This window comes from Panthera pardus, unplaced genomic scaffold (assembly GCF_024362965.1).
Source record: "Panthera pardus isolate Hobbes unplaced genomic scaffold, ASM2436296v1 HiC_scaffold_11, whole genome shotgun sequence".
NCBI classification, from domain to species: domain Eukaryota; kingdom Metazoa; phylum Chordata; class Mammalia; order Carnivora; family Felidae; genus Panthera; species Panthera pardus.
In genome coordinates this window covers 44,151,812-44,174,766 of record NW_026526666.1, presented here as the reverse complement: position 1 = coordinate 44,174,766, position 22,955 = coordinate 44,151,812, and the positions used below count along the sequence as shown (strand labels likewise).

The 22,955-nt window shown below is 35.1% G+C and overlaps 1 protein-coding gene across 5 annotated transcripts in view; it reads right to left on the bottom strand.

Annotated features, from left to right (window-relative positions):
* Positions 1 to 2,028: 2,028 nt before the first annotated feature.
* SLC44A5 (solute carrier family 44 member 5) overlaps positions 2,029 to 22,955 on the bottom strand; it is a 377,137-nt gene continuing 356,210 nt past the window's right edge. For 4 of the 5 annotated variants that reach the window (XM_019448853.2, XM_019448852.2, XM_053893793.1 and 1 more), the window contains 10 exons: positions 20,562 to 20,654; positions 19,996 to 20,083; positions 19,252 to 19,514; positions 18,489 to 18,583; positions 11,415 to 11,518; positions 10,289 to 10,362; positions 9,368 to 9,438; positions 9,167 to 9,255; positions 7,740 to 7,824; positions 2,246 to 5,494 (listed from right to left, as the gene is read on the bottom strand). In XM_019448853.2, the coding sequence (XP_019304398.1) occupies positions 5,382 to 5,494; positions 7,740 to 7,824; positions 9,167 to 9,255; positions 9,368 to 9,438; positions 10,289 to 10,362; positions 11,415 to 11,518; positions 18,489 to 18,583; positions 19,252 to 19,514; positions 19,996 to 20,083; positions 20,562 to 20,654 (1,075 nt within the window). In that variant the 3' untranslated portion in view covers positions 2,246 to 5,381. Of the gene's footprint in view, positions 5,495 to 7,739; positions 7,825 to 9,166; positions 9,256 to 9,367; positions 9,439 to 10,288; positions 10,363 to 11,414; positions 11,519 to 18,488; positions 18,584 to 19,251; positions 19,515 to 19,995; positions 20,084 to 20,561; positions 20,655 to 22,955 lie in introns of all 5 variants that reach the window. The other variant, XM_053893795.1, reaches the window with a different exon arrangement.

Genomic DNA, 22,955 nt, shown 5'->3' with positions numbered 1-22,955 from the left:
TTCTTCTGGAAACCAAACTATATCTTTATTTTAAATAAGAATCATTAATTAATATCTAATTCAATTTGTAACATTTTAAAAGGACATTGAAAAATGTAAGAATATTGTTTTATGTTTTCATTTAAAGAAATCTTTTAAATATTAAAGAAAAAATTAATTTTGAAGATTTAACATAATTCAACTAAAAAATAGATTCTTACATATTTGTCAAGGAATAGCTAGACCTAAGAAATCTTTTAGCTTAAGTTAAACAGTGATAGGTCTACTTAATCTTGCTTTGGGAAACTATTGTTAGTCAGTGTTGACATTTTGTAGGTTCTCTAAATTCATCCCTGTCTTTAAAATGATGAAATTTGCTTCATACAATGTTGGTAAAACCAAAGGAGGGACAGAGCAAACTTTTGGCAAATTAAAACAAAGACCAACTAATTCAGGTCACTGGGTTTTAAAAAATCCATCTCTTATCCATTCGTTTTGATATATTTACTTTAGATAAATTATCAGTTTCCATTATTTGATCTCACAATCAGTGCACAGCTAGAGAAAAATAGAAATTTTTAAAAAGATAAATTTAGATGTTAAAAAAAATCACCTTTGTTGATAAAGAGAAGATTCTGTTATACTATGGTAGGTTTTAAACACTAAAGCTTTTCACATTTTCTAGCTTAAAGAAATAAAAACGTTTTTTTTTATCTAAATCTTTATTAGAAGAAAAAAAACATTTAAAACAATGAGTAACATCAAATTTCATTATTAAACATTTTAGTTATCAAAGATGTTTAGACAATATGTTCCTAATATTTCTGCACAGCAGAAGCACAATGATTATAGAGCTCAGACTGTCATGTGCTCATGTGAGTTTTTTTGGCATAAAAGAATATCTAAAGTCACATTCAAACAAATGTGATCATAGATAAGCTGACAGTAACTTACTGTTGATTCTCAAAGCTTTCACAAATTATCATATTTGATGGACATTCCCTTGGGGTAAATACTTTAACATTGAGTAACAAACTGAATTCATTTTCTTTCAAGTTAGTAGTACTAGTAAAATTATTTAAAATTTAATTACAAATTATGTTCTGTTTATATTAGCACAATAAAAGTTAACATTATAAATAAACTGATTATTTCATATCAAAAGTTAGAAAATGAAATAAAATACATAGAACACTCCTTGATGATAATAATCATTTAAAACAGAGCTAATTCAGTACATGACAGCTATGAGCACCCTTTGCAGGGGTAGAGTTTCCCTTTATAATTTTTCAAAGTGTCCCTTTCCAAACTGTATAAAAACACTGAGAAATGTAGTCTTACACCTATTGTATTTTCAAAGATCTACTATAGAAAAGATTAGATTTTTAAACTTCTCACTTTTAGTGTAAAAAAAAAAAAAGATCAACAAGCATCCTTTCAGGTTTTTTTTCTTGCGTGTAGTACACATTTGTGAATGTCCACTAGGCGCAAGGGAAATTGTTTATGCTGCAAAACGTACTCTACATAGTCACTAGGATCTCAAACATTCTGAAATGACAAGTGGTTTCCAGTCAGTGAGCTAAGAGGGAAACAAATGCAAGAAGACTTGTTTCAATCACTAAACATTGCAGGTTCTGTGTGTGTGTGTGTGTTTAAACGATGTTTGTAAACTTGCCCACAAAAGCTGGGTAATATTAAACAGCCAGTAAGGCACTTTGTCAGAGAGGACGAAGTAGTAAAGGCTGGATGGTTGGCAATTTGTTTAATAGGAAACATTCTATACTTAGAGCAAAATCTGGAGCAGGCAGTCCTTTTACCAATTTACTGTCAAACGGGAGTTGGGAAAACTTTAAAATTTTCTCTTTCAGTTTGTTTACCAATTTTCCCTGCAGAAGTCTTTTAGTTGCAATTTAAAAAATATATTAGGAGATATCGATTCAAATAATGTATCATTTTTCAATCCAGTATTTAAAAGAATATGAACATATTCACTGGTGTTTTCAAAACATCCAAGCCACTCTATTTAAAAATGAATTACAAAACAGAAGATCTTAGTATAAAAATGTACCATGTTATTAACAATTCCCTTGCGACTTCAGATGGCTTCACATATTACAGTATAAGCTTTGGTATTAAACATGCAAATAAAAGCCAACAAGGTCATGAATACAGTGTTCCCAACACAAAGCACTTATGAAGCTAGCGTTGTGCAGACACAGCAGATGAAGATTTGGTAACACACCGCTGCACGATGACCACAGTTTGCACTTCTAAGGCTTCTTAGTTTGCATACTTGACTCGTTCAGAATCTTCAGGAGAGACTGACTCATGTAATAGGGCCTTTCAGTAGAACCATCGTTTCTTTCCATATCTTCCACTAGGAGGAAGAATGGCACAGAGTAAATATCAAAGCAAAACTGTAAGAGAAGTAACGTCGCCATCTACTGCATACTTGCTTTACAGCAGTTTAAGATTTTTTTTAATAGCACAGTTTTGGCATCAACATTATTGTAAACATACCTATGAGAAAACAAGCAGCCCTTGTTATTATGTTAGTAAAATATTATCTCATTGTGTGTACCAGCTCATATTCTGTCAATATGCATGCTTCTCAGTTGCATGATTGAGGAAATAACTTTTACCTTCTTTTGGATAGCAAACTTAAAAAAGAAAAAAAAAAATCCCCCAGGAATTTCTAAATTCACCTTCAAATTCCTGAAAAGTAGTATGTACTCAATTCACTTCCCAAATTACCATATGTGTCAAAATTTCTTTTGTTTTGCAATCAACAATTTATGTAGCATAGTTTTAAAAAATAAGATTTGTGAAATTTCAGTATATTTTAAACTGCATGTTTTGAAAAAAATGTTTTTTGCAGTTATGACTTTAATTGCTTTGTAAGATAACAGCTTCTATTTTTCCCCCTCAAAAACAATACTCATTTTTACTATCAATTACACAAAAAGTAACTAGTGGGGAATATTTTTTCTGACTAGAAATAAGCCCATATATAGTTAAAACTTCTACACTTAAAGGACGAATCTCTAAGTAGTAAAGAAGTTATTTAAAAATATTGAGCCAAACAGCATTCCTTTTCCTATGATTTGCACCAACGGGTTATATCCTTAAAATATAGCCAGTTTTAGAATGTGCCTCCATTTAGGCAGTGAACACTTTTACTCTAGTGAATTTTTTGGTCTAACCAGCATATATAATGTTAAATATTTAATATACGGGCCCCATCTAGTCTAAGATTCTAAATGCAGAAGTTGTGACTATTAGAAGTCTCCAAATTAATCTTTGTCTTGATTTTCTAACTCCTGGAACAGCCAAGAATGTAAGGAGAAAATAAGCCAATCAGTTTCTCACATGTTGATTTGTATTTTATTCAAGTGATTTTCCAAGTTTTATGTGTATCAGAATCAGCTAGAGAATTTTATAATAATTCACAAGCTGCCCTGCACCCAAATACAACATCTCAGAATTTCTTAAGGAAGGGGCACAGGCATCTATATTTATAACAAGTTCTCAGAGCGATTCTGATGCATACAAAACAATTAAAATTGTTTTGTTTCATGATTATGTATCAACATTAGACTACTCCGAAAGGGGATTTATTTCCTATCACTTTTCAACACTTGAGAGGTAACTATTTACTAGATCTCAGTTGTAACTTCTGTACTATTGACTAATAATTATAACCATCCAGAAAGATAGATTATCACTCTTCTCTGAATTATGATTCAAGGAGAATGAGAGTGAGGAAGGCCCTTGGTCAAGATGTGAAGACAAGTAAGTGACACTTTTGACTATAATGCTCTCAAGAAACTAAGAACAAGATGGTGGCCGTTATAAAGACCACTGTTTTGAAAATCTTCCTTATTTAAGCTGTCACAGAGTTAGTCTACATCTAGGTTCCCATACTTCAGAATCATTAAAGAAATTAGTTTTTATATTAACTTGTGGCACAATGATACATTTCTGACTCTTTTTAATAAAAATTCATGGATCATATTTAGATCAAAATGTTAGATCAACACGTTCCTTTCTGTCAACAATTAAATAATTCTTATACACAAGTTTAGTGTAAAAGCCAAAACAATACTCCTTGATTAAGTGTTCCTTTTGGGGTAACTTTTATACCATTAGCCAAATCATACAAACGTGCACACAGAGATTGGGCAGGAAAAGTGCTTGAGTGTCTGATTTATGCTTTGCTCCACCATACAAAGACTAAGGGGATGGTTGCCAGAAACCAACTTGTTGCTCTGGCCAGCAGGGGTGGAGTATAAAAATAACTTTCCTGCTAAGCTCTGAGGGAGATTTCCTAACCCACAGTATATACCCCTGTAAAGGTACCAGACAAGGTACCTATGGAGTGCTTAGGTATATTTCCTTAGAGTAAAATCTGAAGGTCTTACTCATCTATTCTCTTTCCCCAAAGTTGAACTCAAACTAAACCTTTTGTAGAATGAAGCCAAACAATGTCTTTAATCTAGAAAAACAGGTTTGCTTATAAAAACAGGTGTGCTTATAAAAGACATAATCACTCTTCTGAAACAAATCCATTCCAGTTTTCTATATGGCAGGAATAGGGAAATAGGAATTTGTCTCTGTTTGGGTTAGAGACAAGAGGCATGCATTACATGGCCATTTCAGTTTTGTTCAGAACATTTTCACAGTGGCCAGAGGTTCATATCATTGGAAATGGTATTCCAGAACTCAGATTCAGCTTCACTATGAATATAATTACACTAAAATGAAGTGGGCTATGAAGGTTTCACAGTAATTTTTACCTAATAATGCTCTCTATGGAACTTGCATAACATTAACATCTCTATGTATATTATGGTCTTGAATCATGTACTGAAATATACTTCCTAGAGAAACATGAATACAAATTTAATCACAGTTTAGATAGCTGTCCACTAGCTTGAGCAGCTATATAGGCATAGTACCATATTTACAAATTTAGTACCATAAGCTGGTTAACTCCATCAATCTTTTTTATGGCTAATTGACGATACATTTATAGTGCTTTCAAAAATTGCCTGAATATCTTTTACAAACACATTTATAAAAAGAAAGGCTATCAAAGTGCTGCAATGGGAAACAGCACTCTGAGTTATAAAAGTATTGTTTTAAACACTTTCAGCTATAGGCTTTAAAAATATGTTTGACATTTACACCTTGCTCTTCGGCTGGGACCACAGTCTATAAAGTATCCTAGTTCACAGAGGCTACTGTCATCAAATGTCTGTCACCTCAAGTGGTACCAGGTTCTGGCTTTTCAGCAATAAGCATAGAAATTTCACATGACTCAAAAGCCTCATTTTTGAGTTACACATGATCTAATTTACAAAACTTCTATTTAAAAATGAATGTCACTGTTTGGAGCTTTTCTACTCTTTCTGCTTCTGGGAAACTAGTTGCATCTTGTTCAGAGTTCCGTGCAGGGTAGGGGCTAGGAAGTAGGGTTTTTCTGTGGATCCATCATTTCTTTCCAGATCTTCACCTGTATATGCAGCAGCCAAAGCAGGCAAAAGCAGCAAGCGGCAGCACAATTAAATATTTTTAGAAATTGGAGAGTCAAACAGGGAAAAATCAGAGAAATTAGTGTTAGAAAGTCAAATATAAGACAAATTAGTACCATTAAGTTGCTGATGCTCGACAAAGTAAGAAATTTCAACTTCTGACAGGAAGCACTAAAACTTCCTAAATCCCCCCCAATGCTCAAAGAGGTTTATTTTGGTAGTGTAAAGGCTAATAAGATCTTTCATGTCCTTTCAAAAGTATTATCTCTCAGTGGTGACTGTTCATTTCAGAACAGTAAAATGTCACATCCTCGGAGATGAATCTGAACAAAAAGTGTATGATCCTGTGATAAATGTAGAACAATAATTCATTTTCAGAGTTCAAAGTCACTTTTAATGGTAGTCCACACCCTAATGTTACAGATGAAGAAACGGGAGGCCCGGCTATACGAAATGATCCTCCTGAAGTCAAAAGCTCTGAGGCAATCGGAATGAGGTGAGGATCCAGCCTCTTGTCACTTAGTTCAGTTCTTGTCCTACTTAACTATATAAGGCATCCTGTTTTAAATCCCTTCAGATTGCATTAGAAAACTAATGTTCTCTGACTTCACGTAATACATGAATTTAACTTCCTATTGTGCCTAGGCTAGTAATTAAATGATGGTGTGTTCACTAACACATATTGGGTGTTTCAGGGAAAGCATCAGAAGGATGCTGAGAAGCAAAGACAAGTCAGCATGTAATTAGCTTTCCTAAAAGCTACATGCAATTTGCAGCAGATAATATCTATCAATAAACATACAAGTACAACTTAATTCTATGTTTTCACTGGTATATTAAAAAAGATTTTGTTATTCATAGTCCTTATTATGACAAAGGATAAGAAATATATAAAATCATATAGGATAATTATGGATTTATGGAATAAATCTAAATTATTTTTCATCCTTATCTTTTGGGAATGGTTGGATGATTTAGATTTTTGCATTAGACTTCATAGTGACCTTCCTTACATACAAAATGAAAAGCTAGGGGGGGAATATGATGGACACTGAACATTTTTGTTCTTTCACCTTCATCATATTTCTATATGATAGATCATATATCTATATTGTTATTACCATTTGAGACATTGTTAGGATGCCTAGTATGGATCACATTAATAATCATCTACAACTACTACTGTTTTCTCGTACTGGGACCAGACTTCTCATTGCCTTGTAATGTAAAAAAGATGCCATGTTTCAGGGCACCTGGATGGCTCAGTCAGAAAAGCATCCGACTTTGGCTCAGGTCATGATCTCAGGGCTTGTGAGTTTGAGTCCCGTGTCGGGTTCTGTGCTGACAGCTCAGAGCCTGGAGCCTGCTTTAGGTTCTGTGTCTCCTTGTGAGTTATGCCCCCAAATAAATAAATAGTCAGTTTTATTCAACTGGATCACTCAATAATGCCTTCACAGAATGTTTTCTCTGCTTTTCTTAAGAGCAATGTGCCAGAGAAATGATCTCTCAGAAGGTACAGCTGTATGGCTAACAGTTTGTTCTTTCATCCTCAGAGCCTACTTTATTAGCCTGAAAGTGAAGGCCAGATCAAGCTCCTAAGGTGCTAGGTTCTCCAGGGATTTTAAGAGGAGATACTGATAGAAAACCTATCCATTCTGAGTTACACATGCCACCCAGAAGCACAGCAAAGTCAGTGATCAAAGTTCATAGGAAGTATTTTAACTCTAAGCATCAGAACTGATCTGTTTCGTGGGCATTCTCCTCTATGAATCCTATCTGTCTAGTATGAATTGGCTGTATGTGTCTTTGAAACCATTGCCAGCTTGGCTCTATCAGAATCTATAAAGGCTCTCTTCAAAGAATTCCTAAAGTCCAGTCTCAAAGCCCAGTCATATTCTCAGTTCTGTTAATAAAACACAAGAGAATCCACTCATTATCATAAATTTGAAAACACTAAGAAATACTAAATTTGAAAGTACTAACACCATGCCATGAAGCCTGAGGTTCATTTCAGTGGCTGACCCTGCTGTGCTTTGCAAACTCCATTCTCTCAGATGTTAAGGTTTAAAGAGCATCTACTAAACAATGTCTCTTTTCAAATAAGCACTATTTGGTAGTTGCAGCCAGGTCATAGCAAATCCACAAGCCAGCTAAGGACATGGGTCTTAACCTTCTTATCTTTCAGTTACTCTCCAAAGGGGGGAAACACATATACTGAAAACTTACAGAAGCAGATGAAAATTGTATCAACACACATTGCATAGACGCTGAAGAACCCATGTGCAACTAGGTAAGATCCAATAATGACTGTCTGTAAATGAGTAAAGAAAATGAAGATGTTATTAACTCAGCCAGAAGAACAATAATGCAGCTTTAAATGAAAGTCATGAAGAGAAACTTTGAAGTACCCTATGTTAGAAAATATTTCAATATAAAGACCAAGGAAATCCAATGGTAACGTTTTTGGGTGCCTTGTACTGGGATTTAAATGTATTAGATTACCTGCCAGTTGTTTTACCCCTATCCCAAATGCCCACCAAAAATATCCCAATTTTTTTTTTTTTTTTAAGGCAGTAAAGCATGGGAGTTAACGTAACACACTGCCTAGGTTTGAATCACATGTGAGGCTCTCAGTTAACAAGTTACCTAACCTCACTGTGCCTGCTGCCTCCCATAAAAAGTTATTGGTGGGCAAGGGAAGAATGTGAATAGCAATAATATTTATGACATATGGAGTTAATTGTTATAGATACTGCAGGGCTCTGACATATGGAGTGAGTTAATTGTTATACATACTGCAGGGCTCCTCCCAGGTCCTCTCCAGCTGCTGCATCTATCCCCCAGTTAGGAATGTAGGCTGCTGATGACTGAGCAGGTTCCCTCATTAGGAATTGCCCTCACTGCAGGGACTGCCTCACCCAAGCTTATAGCCCCATCTAGGGGACGACCCCTGGCCAACAGCTGCCTGATGCAGCATGCAAATTCTTTTGTCAGAACTTCCTGTAATTATGTCTGAGGGCTCAGCTATAAATGCAGCATCGGTCAGCCTCTTCCTTTGCCCATGTCTGCCTCCTTACTTCCTTTTTCAAGGGTATCTCAGGAGAGCACTTCGTAATAAACCTTCCACATGCAATCCTCTCTCTCAGAGGTTGTTTCTAAGGAATACCGTCTAAAGCAGAATAAGGCTTGGCACGAAGTAAGACCAATAATGTTAGCTGTCTTTATTTTTCTAATTCCTTTTTGCTTTTTCTTCTGTCATCTCTGATCAATCAGTCAGTGTTACCCAGTTGCTATGAATGAATTGTGACCTCTCAAAATGCATATGTTGAAATCTAATCCCCAATGTGATGTTATCTCGAGGTGAGGTTTGAGGGAGGTAATTAGGTCATGAGGCTGGGCCTTAATCAGTGGGATTAGTGCCATTGTAAGAGGAGATAGGAGAGATGATGACCTCTCTCTCCACCATATTACGATACAATGAGAAGGTGTCCCTTTGCAAACCAGGAAGAGAGCTCTCACCAGGAACTGAATCTGTGGGCACTTTAATCTTGGGCTTCTTAGCCTTCAGAACTGTGAGGAATAAATTCTTGTTTAAGCCACCCAATCTATGATATTTTTGTTATAGAAGCCTGAAGTAAGACACCAGCTCTTACCAGCAAAGGTACCCAGTAGTAATTTAAAGATGTTGGTCCTTCTATAATCGTTGGCAATCTTTGTGTGAAGAGTAAGAAGGCCAGCACACCTACATTGGAAAGGCAGAACATGTCTATTATGTACTTGCAAAGGAATAGTTTTTTGTAGTAAAGGAGTTTCTCCTAATACCTTCTAAAGTTATGTTTATTATTATTACTTACCTATACATCCAGTAACTAGAATTTTCCCCAGGATTAGTACAAAGTCTGTAACGTTATCCATAACTGCAACTCTAAGAATCAGAAAAAAGAAAGTATAATTTTGTGTTTAAATTACATTTGTTACTTGAAATTTATTAAAGTAAATAATTCATGGGGTGCCTAGGTGGTTCAGTTGGTCGAGCGTCTGACTTCAGCTCAGGTCATGATCTTGCTGTTTCTGAGTTTGAGCCCCGCATCAGGCTCTATGCTGATAGCTCAAAGCCTGGAGCCTGTATTCGGATTCTCTCTCTCTCTCTCTCTCTCTGCCCCTCCCCTGCTCAGGTTCTGTCTCTCTCTCTCTCTCTCTCTCTCTCTCTCAAAAATAAATAAACACTAAAAAAAATTTTAAGCATTTAAATTTTTTGAGCTCATTTTGATATGTCTTTGATGGAAATTCTATTTGGCATTTGTTCAGTGCAAGGAATGAAGACAGCCTCTGGGGATTAAGTTCTGACTTAATTTTGATGAAGTAAACAGAAGATGGCATTGTCAGGCACTATTGGTGTCAGCCTATTTTGAAGCCTAAAACACCCTGACTCCTGAGGATGTTTCATATCTTCCCTGGTTTTGCTATTCAGACTCTGTCAATTTTGGGAGAGGGAAATTGCCAGAAACATGATGTTCGTGTAGAGAATTTCTTGAGTAGTGGGGATAATAAAAATGTATAAAATGCAAGTGGGTGTGAAGATATAGATGAATGAGGGAAGCAACAATTCTAAGATATAAAAAGAAATAGTATGAGAGAGTAGATTTAAATCTATCAAATCGAAAGATAATATTCATGTCTAAAAGACCACCATCACTTTAAATAACATGTGAAGTATATGATGCTCAAGGTTCACCAAATTGTCTTTTGCAAATTCAACCTGATTACTTACTTACTTTAAAACATTTCTCATCAGCAGATTGAAAGCCTCTCTTGCTGACATGCAGAAGTTTTTGCCATATATTGCAATCTGAAGAAAACAGTTGATATTATTCTAGAGTCAGTAACATACCCTAACAAGACCAATAGACAACCCAGTGAGAGGAAAATGAATTCATTCTCTTGTCACCCAAACAGCTACTCTCATTCCTCTTTCCAGCATTTGGGTATGTGAGAGACATGGGAACTATGTGTTCTCAACTCTGCACAGCTGTCAGGGGCATTGACAATAAGGTGCACTTCAGATGCTATATGCTTGTAAACTCCATGGGAATTAGACCACACCAAACAGAGGCATGTCTTTTTCTCAAATATCAGGACATGGCTTCTGTTCTTTGAAGTGTTTTGGCTAGGGTTTATTGTAAATAGGTTAAGTGTTGCAGCATTCAAATTAATAATTACTCTCAGGAAACCAATGCCTTTTGATACATTTGATTTACTCATTAGGAGATTCAATACAGTATTCTCACTGGAGGTAAATTAATGACAGTTTGAATCTTCATGACTATTTGGATCACTCCTGCAGACTCTGTGTCATGGTGATAACAAACCAGTATCATAAGGTTGTAGTTGCTAAATTTTAGAATTATACTTTTGGAGCTCCTATTTTAAAAAATCTCTTCAGTAGCTTCCCTATTCCCATAGGAAATAAGTAACATATTCAGTTAGGCCCGGTCAATGCCCACACATTTCAACATAAGATTTCTTAAAAAGACCATTCTGTATGTGAATCCCAGGAAGGTATTTTTTCTTTTTCCTCAGAGTGATGCATAGACTCAGCTTTCTTCCCACTAAGCTATGTCAAAGACACACAAAATCTTTTCATTCTAGCACATTTTAAAATTTCTAAGGTAAATATTTTCCCTCTTTAAAAAGATATTAACAGTAATAATGAAGTACAGTTAGCATACTACTCAACTAGGAAAGCATGGCCCTGAATCATGCATTGGATTCACAAATCCTTATATCATCATGGTGGTAAATTCAACCGCATGATGTAAAAAGTGTTAGAGATGGGAAATGTAGACATGGGGTTGGGGTTTGCAAAGAAGAAACTTAGTAAATAAAAAGTAATCTACTTACCATAATATAGGCATTTCTGTTCAAAAACTTTACCACTGTTTCCAAACACCAGAAACAGCATTTCAGGCAGCATTGTAGAAATTTAGAAATATTGTTCTGGGCCTCTATGAAAATGAGATATTCAAATTGATGAATTATTTGTGACTAAACTCTAGGAATCAAAAACACAAAAACTTTAAAAACAGGCTTTTAATTTTTTTCAATTGTGGTAAAATATACATAAAAGTTACCATTTTAACCATTTTAAGTGTATTAATTCAATTGTGTAAAATACTGTACAGTTCAGTTCAATCCAGTAAGTGCATTCACAGTGTTGTACCACCATTATCACTATCCATTTCCAGAACTTTTCATCTCAAATAGAGACTCTGTGCCTATTAAACAATCACTTCATTCTCCCCTTTTCCCAGCTCCTGGTAACCTCTATTGTATTTTTGTATGAATTTGCCTCTTCTAGATACCTCATGTAAGTGAAATGATACAATATTTATCTTTTTGTGTCTCGCTTATTTCACTTAACAAAGTTTTTAATGTTTATCATTTCATTCCTTTTTAGAGCCTAACAACATTCCATTGCAGGTATATATTACATTTTGTTTATCCTTTTATCTGTTAATGGAAATTTGGGTTTTTCTACCTTTTGGCTACTGTGAAACTTGTGTGCAAATCTCTGTTTCAATTCCTGTTTTCAATTCTTTTGAGTATATACCTGTAGAAGTGAAATTGCTGGATCATATGGCAATTCTACCTTTAGCTTTCTGAAGAATCACCATAATGTTCTCCACAATGGCTATACCATTTTACATTTCCATCAGCAATGTACTAAGGTTCCTAGTTTATCTTCATCCTACAAATATTAGTTATTTTCATTTTTTAAAATAGTAGCCATTCTAATGGATATGAAGTGGTACCTTCACATTACACATAACCACATTACAGTTTTGATTTGCATTTCCCTAATGAATAATACTGAGCATCTTTCCATGTGCTTATTCGTGATTTGTGTATCTTCTTTGGAGCAATGTATATGCAAATCCTTTGTGGAAGGGACCAAGATGGTGACATAGGAGGTTCCTGAACTTCCCTCCTTCTGCAGATGCACTTAAAGTACAGCTACATGTGGAACAATGTCTTCTGAGAAAAAAACAGAGACTAACTGAATGACTCCTACCCCATCAGCAAACTAAGAAAATGACCATAGTGAAATGGGTAGGAAATGTTTAGACAAACTTCCTGTAAAGCCAATTTCTGGCACAGAACCATACTATAAGGAAGATACCCCCCAATATCAGGCTCTTCCTGAGGAGTGAAAGGTTTGGACAGCACATATAGAATTCCAACTTTTAAGGCAACCACACAAAGCACAGGCCGCCAAAACTCTTAGCTCTGAAAGCCAGCGGGGTTTATAACCACAAGTCCCACAGCACTATGCAACACAAATAGGCAGTTCTGTACAAGCACATATGGTAGCACTCATTGTGGTTGGACAGTTGAATTCATCCAATTAGAGAAGCAAAAAGAGAAAAGAATGGATAGAGTGATGGATGTATTGGACACTACCAAACAGACCAATATGGAGGTGCCAAAAGGAGGAGAGAAAGAAAGGGGCAGAAAGTTTATTTAAAGAAATAATGGTGGCAAACTTCTCTAATCTGGAAAAACAAACAGACATCCAGATCCAGAAAGCATAAAGAATACCAAAAAAGATGAATCTAAAGAGACCTACACTGAAACACACAAAATTAAATTTTCAAAAGTTGAAAGGTAGTTAAAAGCAGTGGTAGAAAAGTGACTTTTACCTCCTTCCATATGACTATCAGATTTTTCAGCAGAATACTTATAGGCCAGAAAAAAGAAGTGGAATGATATATGCAAAGTGATGAAAGAAAAAAAAAACTGCCAAGGAAGAAACTCAATGTGGCAAAATTGTCCTTCAGAATGAAGGACAGATAAAGTTTTCCTCACAAAAGCTGAAAGAGTACATCACCACTAGAGCAGCCTTACAAGAAACGAAAAAGGGAGTTCTTTAGGCTGAAACAAAAGGATGCTAATTGATAGCTGAAAATATGTGAAAGTATAAAACTCACTGATAAAAGGTAAATAAATAGTTAAATTCAGAACACTCTAAAATTGTAATGGTGGCAGGTAAATCACAACTCTAGTATAAAGATTAAAATACAAAATATTAAAGATAACTACAACTACAATATAAAATCTAAAAATATGTAAATTGTGTCACCAAAAACACCGTAGCATAAAATGTGGGGAAAGTGTAAAAATGTAGAGTGTTTGTACATATTCAAAATTAAGTTATCAGCTTAAAATAGATTGATAGAACTATAAGACATTTGACATAAAATATACAGCCAGAAAATAATTAACAAAATGGCAATACAAAGTCCATAACTATCAATAATGTAAATGAACTAAATTCTCCAATCAAAAGAGTGAATGGATTAAAAAAAAAAAACCTCAACTATAAGCTACCTACAAGAGTCTCAGTTCACCTTTAAAAACACAGACAGGTTTTGAAATGAAAGTGAGGGATTGGGAAAATATTTTTCGTGCAAAAAGAAACCAAACTAAAGTGGGAATAGCTTTACTTATATCACACAAAATAGACATTAAGCCAAAAACTGTAACATGAAGGCCATTATACAGTGATAAAGGAGTGTGTTCATCAAAAGAATATAAAAATTATATTTATGTACCCATCATTGGAGTACCCATCATTTATAAATGCAAAAATCCTCAACAAACTATTAGCAAACTGTATTCAGTAGTATATTAAAAGGATAATACACCAAGATCAAGTGGATTTATCCAAGGGATATAAGGATGGTTCAATACATGCAAATCAATAAATGTGATGTACCACATTAACAAAATGAAGGATAAAAATCATCATCATCTCAGTAGATGCAGAAAATTAATTTGACAAAATTCAACCTCCTTTCATCATAAAAACTCACAATAAATTGGTTATATAAGTCATCAACATAATAAAAGCCATATATGACAAGCCTACAGCTAACATCATAATCAATGGTAAAAAGCTGAAAGCCTTTGCTCTAAAATCAGGAAGAAAACAAGGATGTCCATTCTTGCCATTTTTATTCAACATAGTAATGGAAATCCTAGTCAGAGCAATTAGGCAATAAAACAAGTAAAAGGCATTAAAATTGGAAAAGTTGAAATAAAATTGTCTTTGCAGATAATACAATAGTATTTATACAAAACCCTATAGTCCAGCAAACAAATACTATTAGAACTAATAAATGAATTCAATGAAATATAGGAAACAAAGCCAATATTCAAAATTCAGCTGCATTTCTATATACTAACAACCAACTATTGGTAAGAGAAATTAAGAAAACAATCCCATTTAAAACTGCATCAAAACCAAGAAAATACCTAGAAACAAAATTAACTAAGGTGGGGAATTACTGTGTATTGAAAACCATAAGCCATTGATGAAATAAAGATACAAATAAATGAAAATATTCCATATTCATGAGTTGGAAAAATTAATATTATTAAATGTACATAATATCCAATACAATCTACAAAAATCAATGTAATTCTTATCAAAATTCCAATGGAATTTCTCACACAAATGGAAAAAACAATCCTAAAATTTGTTTGGAAGCACAAAAGACTGAATAGCTAAAACAATTAAGAAAGAAAAACAAAGCTGAAGGCATTACATGTCCTGATTTCAAACTATATTACAACGCAATGGTAATCAAAATAGTATATAGCACTGGGAAAGAAATAGACACACAAATGAATGGAACAGAATAAATGGAAAGCCCAGAAGTACACCCATGTATATATGCTCAATTAATTTTCAAAGAAGGAGTCAAGAATATACAGTGGAGAAAGGTTAGTCTCTTCAATTCAGTTGTTTTGGGAAAACTGAATGTCCACATGCAAAAGAATAAAATTGGACAATTATCTTAGACCACACAAAACAACTCAAAATGGGTGAAAGATTTGAATGGAGACCTGAAACCATAAAACTCCTAGAAGAAATCATAGGGTAAGCTCTTTGACATTGGTCTTAGAAATGACTGGATTTAATACCAAAAGCAAAGGCAACAAAAGAATAAACAAGTGGGATTGCATCAAACTAAAAAGCTTCTGCACAGCATAGGAAACCATCAACAAAATTAAAAGGCAATCTATGGAATAGGGGAAAATATTTGCAAACCATATATGTGATAATGAGTTAATATCCAAAATATACAAGGAACTCCTAGAACTTAATAGCAAAAACCAAAAAACAATAACCCAATTTAAAAAAATGGGGGGCGGGGCACCGGGGTGGTTCAGTCAGTTAAGCATCCAAGTTTGCCTCGGGTCATGATCTCATTTGTGAGTTCAAGCCCCACATTGGGTTCACTGCTGTCTGCCTGTCAGTGCAGAGCCTGCTTTGGATCCTCTGTCCCTCTCTCTCTGCCCCATCCCCACTGCACTCTCCCCAAAATAAATACGTATTTTTAAAAAATGGGCAAAGGACCCAGACAGACATTTTCCCCAAAAAGACATAAAGATAGCTAATAGGTACATGAAACAGTGCTTGACATTACTACTTATCAGAGAAAGTAAATAAAAATTACAATGAGATAGAAGATAGGATGTCTGTTATCCAAAAGACAAAAGATAAGGATGTGGACGTGTGGATGTGGAGAAAAGGGAATTCTTGTATACTGGTGGTAGGAATGTAAATTGGTACATCTACTATGGAAAACAGTATGGAAGTTCCTCAAGAAATTAAAAATAGAACTATCATACTATCCAGCAATTCTACTTTTGTGTATATATTCAAAGAAAATGAAATCACTGTCTCATAGAGATATTTGTATTTCTATGTTCACTGCAGCATCATTTACGATATAAATGTATGGAAACATGTCATTTAATGGATCAGTGGATGAAGAAAATGTGGTATAAACACACAAGGAACATTATTCACCTTTTAAAAAGGAAATCCTGCTTTTGCAGCAACACAGATGAACTTGATGGGCATGATACTAAGGGAAATAAGTCAAATGGAAGAAGACAAATACACATGATATCACTTATATGTAGAATTTTTTAAAATGTTGAACTCATCTTAGAATGGGGGTCACCACAGGCTGGGGAACGGGGAAAATAGGGAGAACTGGTAAAAAGTACAAATTTGAAGTTGTAAGTTGAAAGGGTGAAAAAGGTAATGAAAAAGGTCTTAGCATCCAATGCACAACATGGTGAATATAGTTGATAATACTACATTGTACAATTTAAATTTGCTGAAAGGTAGAATTTAAGCATTCTCATCAAAAATAATGAGAGAGAAAGAAAGAAAAGAAAAGAAAAGAAAAGAAAAGAAAAGAAAAGAAATGGAAGGAAGGAAGGAGAAAAAGAAAAGATAAATATATGAGGTAATGGACATGTTTGTTACCTTGAATGTGGGATTCCTTTCACAACGTATGTATATATCAAATCACATGTTGTATACTATAAATATATTACAATTTTGCAAATTATACCTCAATAAAGCTGAAAAAATTTACATAATTTTAAGAATCCTTTGCTCATGTTGAATTGGATTGTTATTGTTGAGTTGTAGAAGCTCTTTATATATTCTGAATATTGCTTATCTGGTAGATGATTTGCAAATATTTTCTCCTATGGTTGTCTTTTCATTAGTAATGTCTCTTAGTAATGTCTTTTGATGCACAAGCTTTTTGTATGTGTGTGTGAAATCTAATTAATCTTTTTTTTTCTTTTGTTGCCTGTGCTTTTGGTGTTACATCTAAGGAATCTTCATCAAATCCAGCGTCCACAAAGATTTCCTCCTCTGCTTTCTTCTAGAGTTTTACTTTTGTTTTAGTTTTTGTGTTTAAGCCTTTGATCCATTTTGAATTGATTTTTGTATATGGTGTAGAATATGGGCCCAACTTAGTCCTTTTGCATGTGGATATCCAGTTTTTCTAGAAATGTTAATTGAAAAAATGGTCCTTTCCCCTTTGAATGGCCTTATATGTGAGGGTTCATTTTAGGGTTCTCTATTCCAGGTCTCTGTGTCTGTCCTTATGCCAGCACCACACTTTTTTTTTTATGTTTATTTATTTTTGAGACCGAGAGATAGCATGAGCTCTGGAGGGTAGAGAGAGAGAGAGGGAGACACAGAATCCGAAGCAGTCTTCAGGCTCTGAGCTGTCAGCACAGAGCCCGATGCAGAGCTTGAACTCATGAGCTGTGAGATCATGACCTGAGCTGAAGTTGGACACCCAACCGACTGAGCCACCCAGGTGCCCCCCCCCCCCCACTGTTTTGATTACTGTAGCTTTTTTTTTTTTTAATTAATGTTTATTTTTGTGAGAGACAGAAAACAGGGAAGGGGCAGAGAGACAAAGAGACACAGAATCTGAAGCAGGCTCCAGGCTCTAAGCTGTCAGCACAGAGCCCGATGCGGGGCTGGAACTTGTGAACCACAAGATCATGACCTGAGCCGAAGTCGGACGCTTAACCAACTGAGCCACCCAGGCACCCTGATTACTGTAGCTTTATATTAAATTTTGAAATGAGGTATCTGGGAGTATTCAACTTTGTTCTGTTTGAAGATTGTTTTGCCAATAAAATATTTTAAAGTGCATTCAAAGTAGAGTTTGTTTGTAAACTATATGTGTTATGTGTAAAGGTTTATGCTGATGACATCTACATTTATATTTTAATCCTGACTCGTCCTGAGCCCCAGGTTTGCTTCACATCTCCACCATGCCAAAACACAGTTTTTCATCTTTTCTTTGAAATTTGCTTCTCCTGGTTTCTACATCTTAGAAAATAACATCACACACACATTTTCTCTCTTTTCTTCACCACTGCTCCTCTTCCTATCCCCTCCTGCCCCATATCCTCTCAGCAAGTCCCACTGGCTTTTCCTTCCAAACATATCCCTGGCCTGACCACCTCCATCCTTATTATCCTAGTCCAACTTGTAGTCATCATGTTCTCCCCAACTCTCTGCCCCAATCTATTCTCTTCACAAAAGTCAGGAAATCTGAGAAAACAATTCTGAAGTCTTACCTTTAAGATGGCGGTCTAAGTATTCTAAGACTATTCTAAATATTTGAATTGATGCAAGAATTAAAGATCCAAATGCTAGGGATCCTGTGTGATATCTGGGTAGAGATAAAATGGTAATGAAAGTTAAAATATCTTTACTATTAACTAAAAGTATGCTAAAAAATTGTAATAGGTAAAAAGGATCTGCAGGCAGATTGCTAGGGAAGAGCTGCTTACACTTTCTTATTCAGACTGATAAAAGTCTTCACAGAGGATTTTAAATGATAAACGTCTATTTTGCCCTTCATCTACAAAAATGATACCAATAGCACATTACAGTCAAATAGAATGTTTGGGTGAAGCAATGGAGAGACACAGCTAAGTTAACTCTTAATTTTAAATTTGGTGCCCTCCCCTTCCCCTACCACTTCTCTCCAGAAACCTATGGCTTTTTTTTTTTTTTTTTTTAAGATTTTAGGTAATCTCTACACCCAGCATGGGGCTCGAACTCACAACCCCAAGATCAAGAGTCACATGCTCCACCAACTGAACCAGCCAGGTGCTCCACCAGAAACTTATGGCTTTTACAAGGATTTCGGCCTGGTTTGGGATTATAAAACTGTGGCTGTAAAATCAGACATAGCTAGTGGACATCCATGAATTTTAAATCATGTCTTTGACCTCATTTTTACCTTTCCACTTGAATTACATAAGCATAAGACTGAATTACAAGCACACTAAACACAACTGAGAAGATAGATGTAGGGCTCAATGTGAAACTTACCGTATGGCTCGTCCAAATGCAGTAAAAAGTGGATATGGTGGGATATCATCAGGTTTTTTCAAGGCCCAGTAATAAGAAGCAAAGGCACCAGCAAGGGCACACTGACCCAGTGCAATGACGAAGTTTATAAGCCAGAGAAAGACAAATAGATTGAATATCTGGAAGGTAGGGATGTACTGATGGTACAGGCTCTTTCCACCATAGAAAGCAAAGTTACACTGAGCCCCAGGGCAAGCTTTGGCAATTTCAGTTGTATTAAAAATCTGCACTCAGAAAAAAAAATACAGATATCATATTAAATGCCATTCTAAGATAACACCTTTCCTTTCTCCACTTATGTAGCCCCCAATTGCATGTCCTACTATTCCCCCATTAGCTTCTGCTGTTATTCCTATTTTCTCTCCCATCACTTTATATTATTCTTTAATGAGCTCTGGAAGTGTTTGATTTTCCATGATATGTTCACCACTCTGCCCCCGCTAAAATTTCACATTTATTAGTGTTGTTGTTGACCATACCTGCTTGTTGGGTATGTAACAGAACAGATGAGCTCAGGAAAGAATAGTGCTTTCTCTCTATTCTGCCTGCCATTTTCAGTGCTCTCCTAACATCTGATCCACCCTTCCCTTCTTAACAGTGATTCCCATTAATGCCACTATTTCAGAATGATTTTTACAATTGCTAGGTGAAATGTAGTAGACTTCTGTATTGAAGTAAGTTAAAGAGTTAGTTTCTTTTACTTACCTCTGGGTCACAGGTTGTATTTTCATGTTTACATTGCCCTTCTGGGGTTATGACTTTGTATACAGGTACCCCTGATGTAGCCAAGTAACTGGGTTAGTCTATTAAGGATAAACTATTTGCTGGTAGATTGAAAGTAGATAGACAAGAAAATAATGCAGATCACTCAAAAGTCCACTGAGAGATTAACTTCAAAAAAACTTCTAATCTTTTAATAATTCATACATTTTTCAGACCCAGAATGATAGAAGATGGGTTAGCTGTACTGAGTGATCCCTTAACATTAAAATACAAAGGAATTTTCTTCAGTTATTGCCAAGAAGAAGTACCATATGTGAAGACAAAACAAAATCTACCATATGACCTATCTGAGGGGAAATTCAATCAGTAGAAAAACTTTTTTTTAGAGCTTAGCAAAAAAAAAAAAAAAAAAAAAAAGGAAAAACAAAAATAAAAAACCTTTAGTGTGTTTCTAGTCTTCCCAGGATGGAAAACACTGGACACAAACTCTTGGTTCTTGAATAACAGAGTGAACCTGAGGTTTAAAGATGTCAATTACCAAAGGATACACTGCTATCACCGCCCAGTAGGAAATACAGATGGAGAGGAAAATGAAAGTTAAAAGTGGATAAACTAATGTAGTAGGGATATATCCAATGGCTCTGAAATAAAACAATAGTGGAAATTCAAAATGATCCACAAGATATAAATTCTCAAAGTTTTCTCTGTTTACCCTAGAAATAAGCTTTATACTGAATTGATTCAAGAACTGTGGTAATAACTATTGACCCTTTTTTGCTAATCATTCTGGCATATTCTTGGTTGGCTTTACATTTTACTTAAGTTTTATTTATTTGTTTTTAGTAAATTAGAGGCCTTCTTTTAATGCTCATATTTTATTCCTGCCAAAAGTTCCCCAAAGTTCCCCAAGTTTCTGTGTGACTCAAAGATTTGATACCCCAAACTTTTTCGTCTTTGGCTATTTCCTTATGACTCAAAGATTTGATACATCATAATCATAGTACTTCCTTTTGTTTATATTCTTAGACTTTCAAAATTGGAGAGAACCTTGAACATCATCTGATCAAATGTGAGAATCCCTCCCTAATTCAGGAATCCCTTCTATACTATTTTCTAAATATGTTTGTTTCTAGTAACCACATTGAGTGGTAAAGACTTACTTTTGTATGACAGAGCTTATTCTCTGTCATATGAAATTTAGAAAGTTCTTCCTCATATCCTGGACTGTTACTCATCCACTACCTTTTGGAAAAGAAATGTTCACCTTTTTCATATAGCAGCCCTTCAAGTTACTATTCTTTTATGTTCCAGTATAATCATTCCCTTGATATTTTCTCATAAGTCATAGTGTCTGCAATGTTCACCATCCTAGTAGCCCTGTTCCTACTTTTGAATGATCTTTTCAGCATATGACACTGAAAACCCAATACTGTTTGATTTAGCCACTGAGAATTATGATGGAACTATTTCCACTCCTAATGCATTGGCATATCTTAGATTCCTTTTGCATTTGTTACCTCGTTCACCTATTTGAGCTATGTTTTGTCACCTTTCTGCAGATACTGCTGTTAGGTGAATCATTGAGAATCTCATGTTTACCCTGTATTCTCACAGCAATTTATTCCAGCTCTAACTTCCCCTTGGAAAAAAAAAAAAATCAACCTGTCATAGTTGTATTGCCCTCTACCCCCACCCCCCCCACACACACACACACAGAGGTGTAATAGTGGGGCAAGTTACAGTGAATTACAGTATCATATTACTTAATAAATAAACCCAGAATATCAGTAGTTTTCAGTGGCTAATGATTGGGCTTCAGTTATTATGGGAAGGAGGGTTTAACAAACTTCTTGTTAACTATTTAAACCATTGGATTCAGGTGGCACTATTATAATTATAGATGACAATTTTGTTAAAATAATCCTTACAGATGATTTAAAATATTTGCTCTCTGGTCATTAGAACTTAGTTTCCATTGTTCTAAATAGAAAGATGGTCTGTTGGCTTTATAGTAATGCTTTTCTTGTTTCTTCCATGCAGTATTCAAAAGTTTAAAGTATTATCCTCAAGTGACTTTTTGGAATAGTTTAGAAACTGTAGGTGTCATTACCTCCCTGCATGAATTTTAGTGTTTATTTTATAGCATTTTTTTAAGTTTATTTATTTTGAGAGAGAGAGAGGCAGACAGAAGGAGAGAGAGAAAATCCCAAGCAGTCTCTGCACTGTTAGTACGGAGTCTGATGGGCTTGAACTCACCAACTTCTGGGCTCAATCTCACAAACTGTGAGATCATGACCTGAGCCTAAAGCAAAAGTTAGATGCTTAATTGACTGAGCCCCAGGAGCCCCTATTTTATAGCATTAAAAATTTTTTTTTCAATGTTTGTTTATTTTTCAGAGACAGAGCATGAATGAGGGAGGGGTGGAGAGATCAGGAGACACAGAATCTGAAGCAGGCTCCAGGCTCTGAGCTATCAGCACAGAGCCCGCTGCAGAGTTGAACTTACAAACCGAACCATGAGATCATGACCTGAGCCAAAGTTGGAAGTTGGATGCTTAACTGACTGAGCCACCCAGGCACCCCTAGAGCATTTCTTAATAAAAAATTCCTGAATTAAGAGCTATATATATAAAATGTATAGTCTGGTGCTCCTAGAATCAATTATTCTATTAGCAAATTTTGTCACTCATATAGAAATGGTAATAGCATGTAATTGACTATAGAATTATGGTGATTTAAAGTTTTGCAAATGATCTTAACCATCAATATTAACATATGATTCAATATGGGAGTAATACAATATACAATACGAGTTACTTTTATATAGCACCTTATCACTCTCACACGTTATTATCCTAATATACATTTGGTGTTTAAAAAGTGCTAATACATAGACTAATAGGTTTGAGCCCTATTTCACCCTATGATAATTGAGGTTTGGA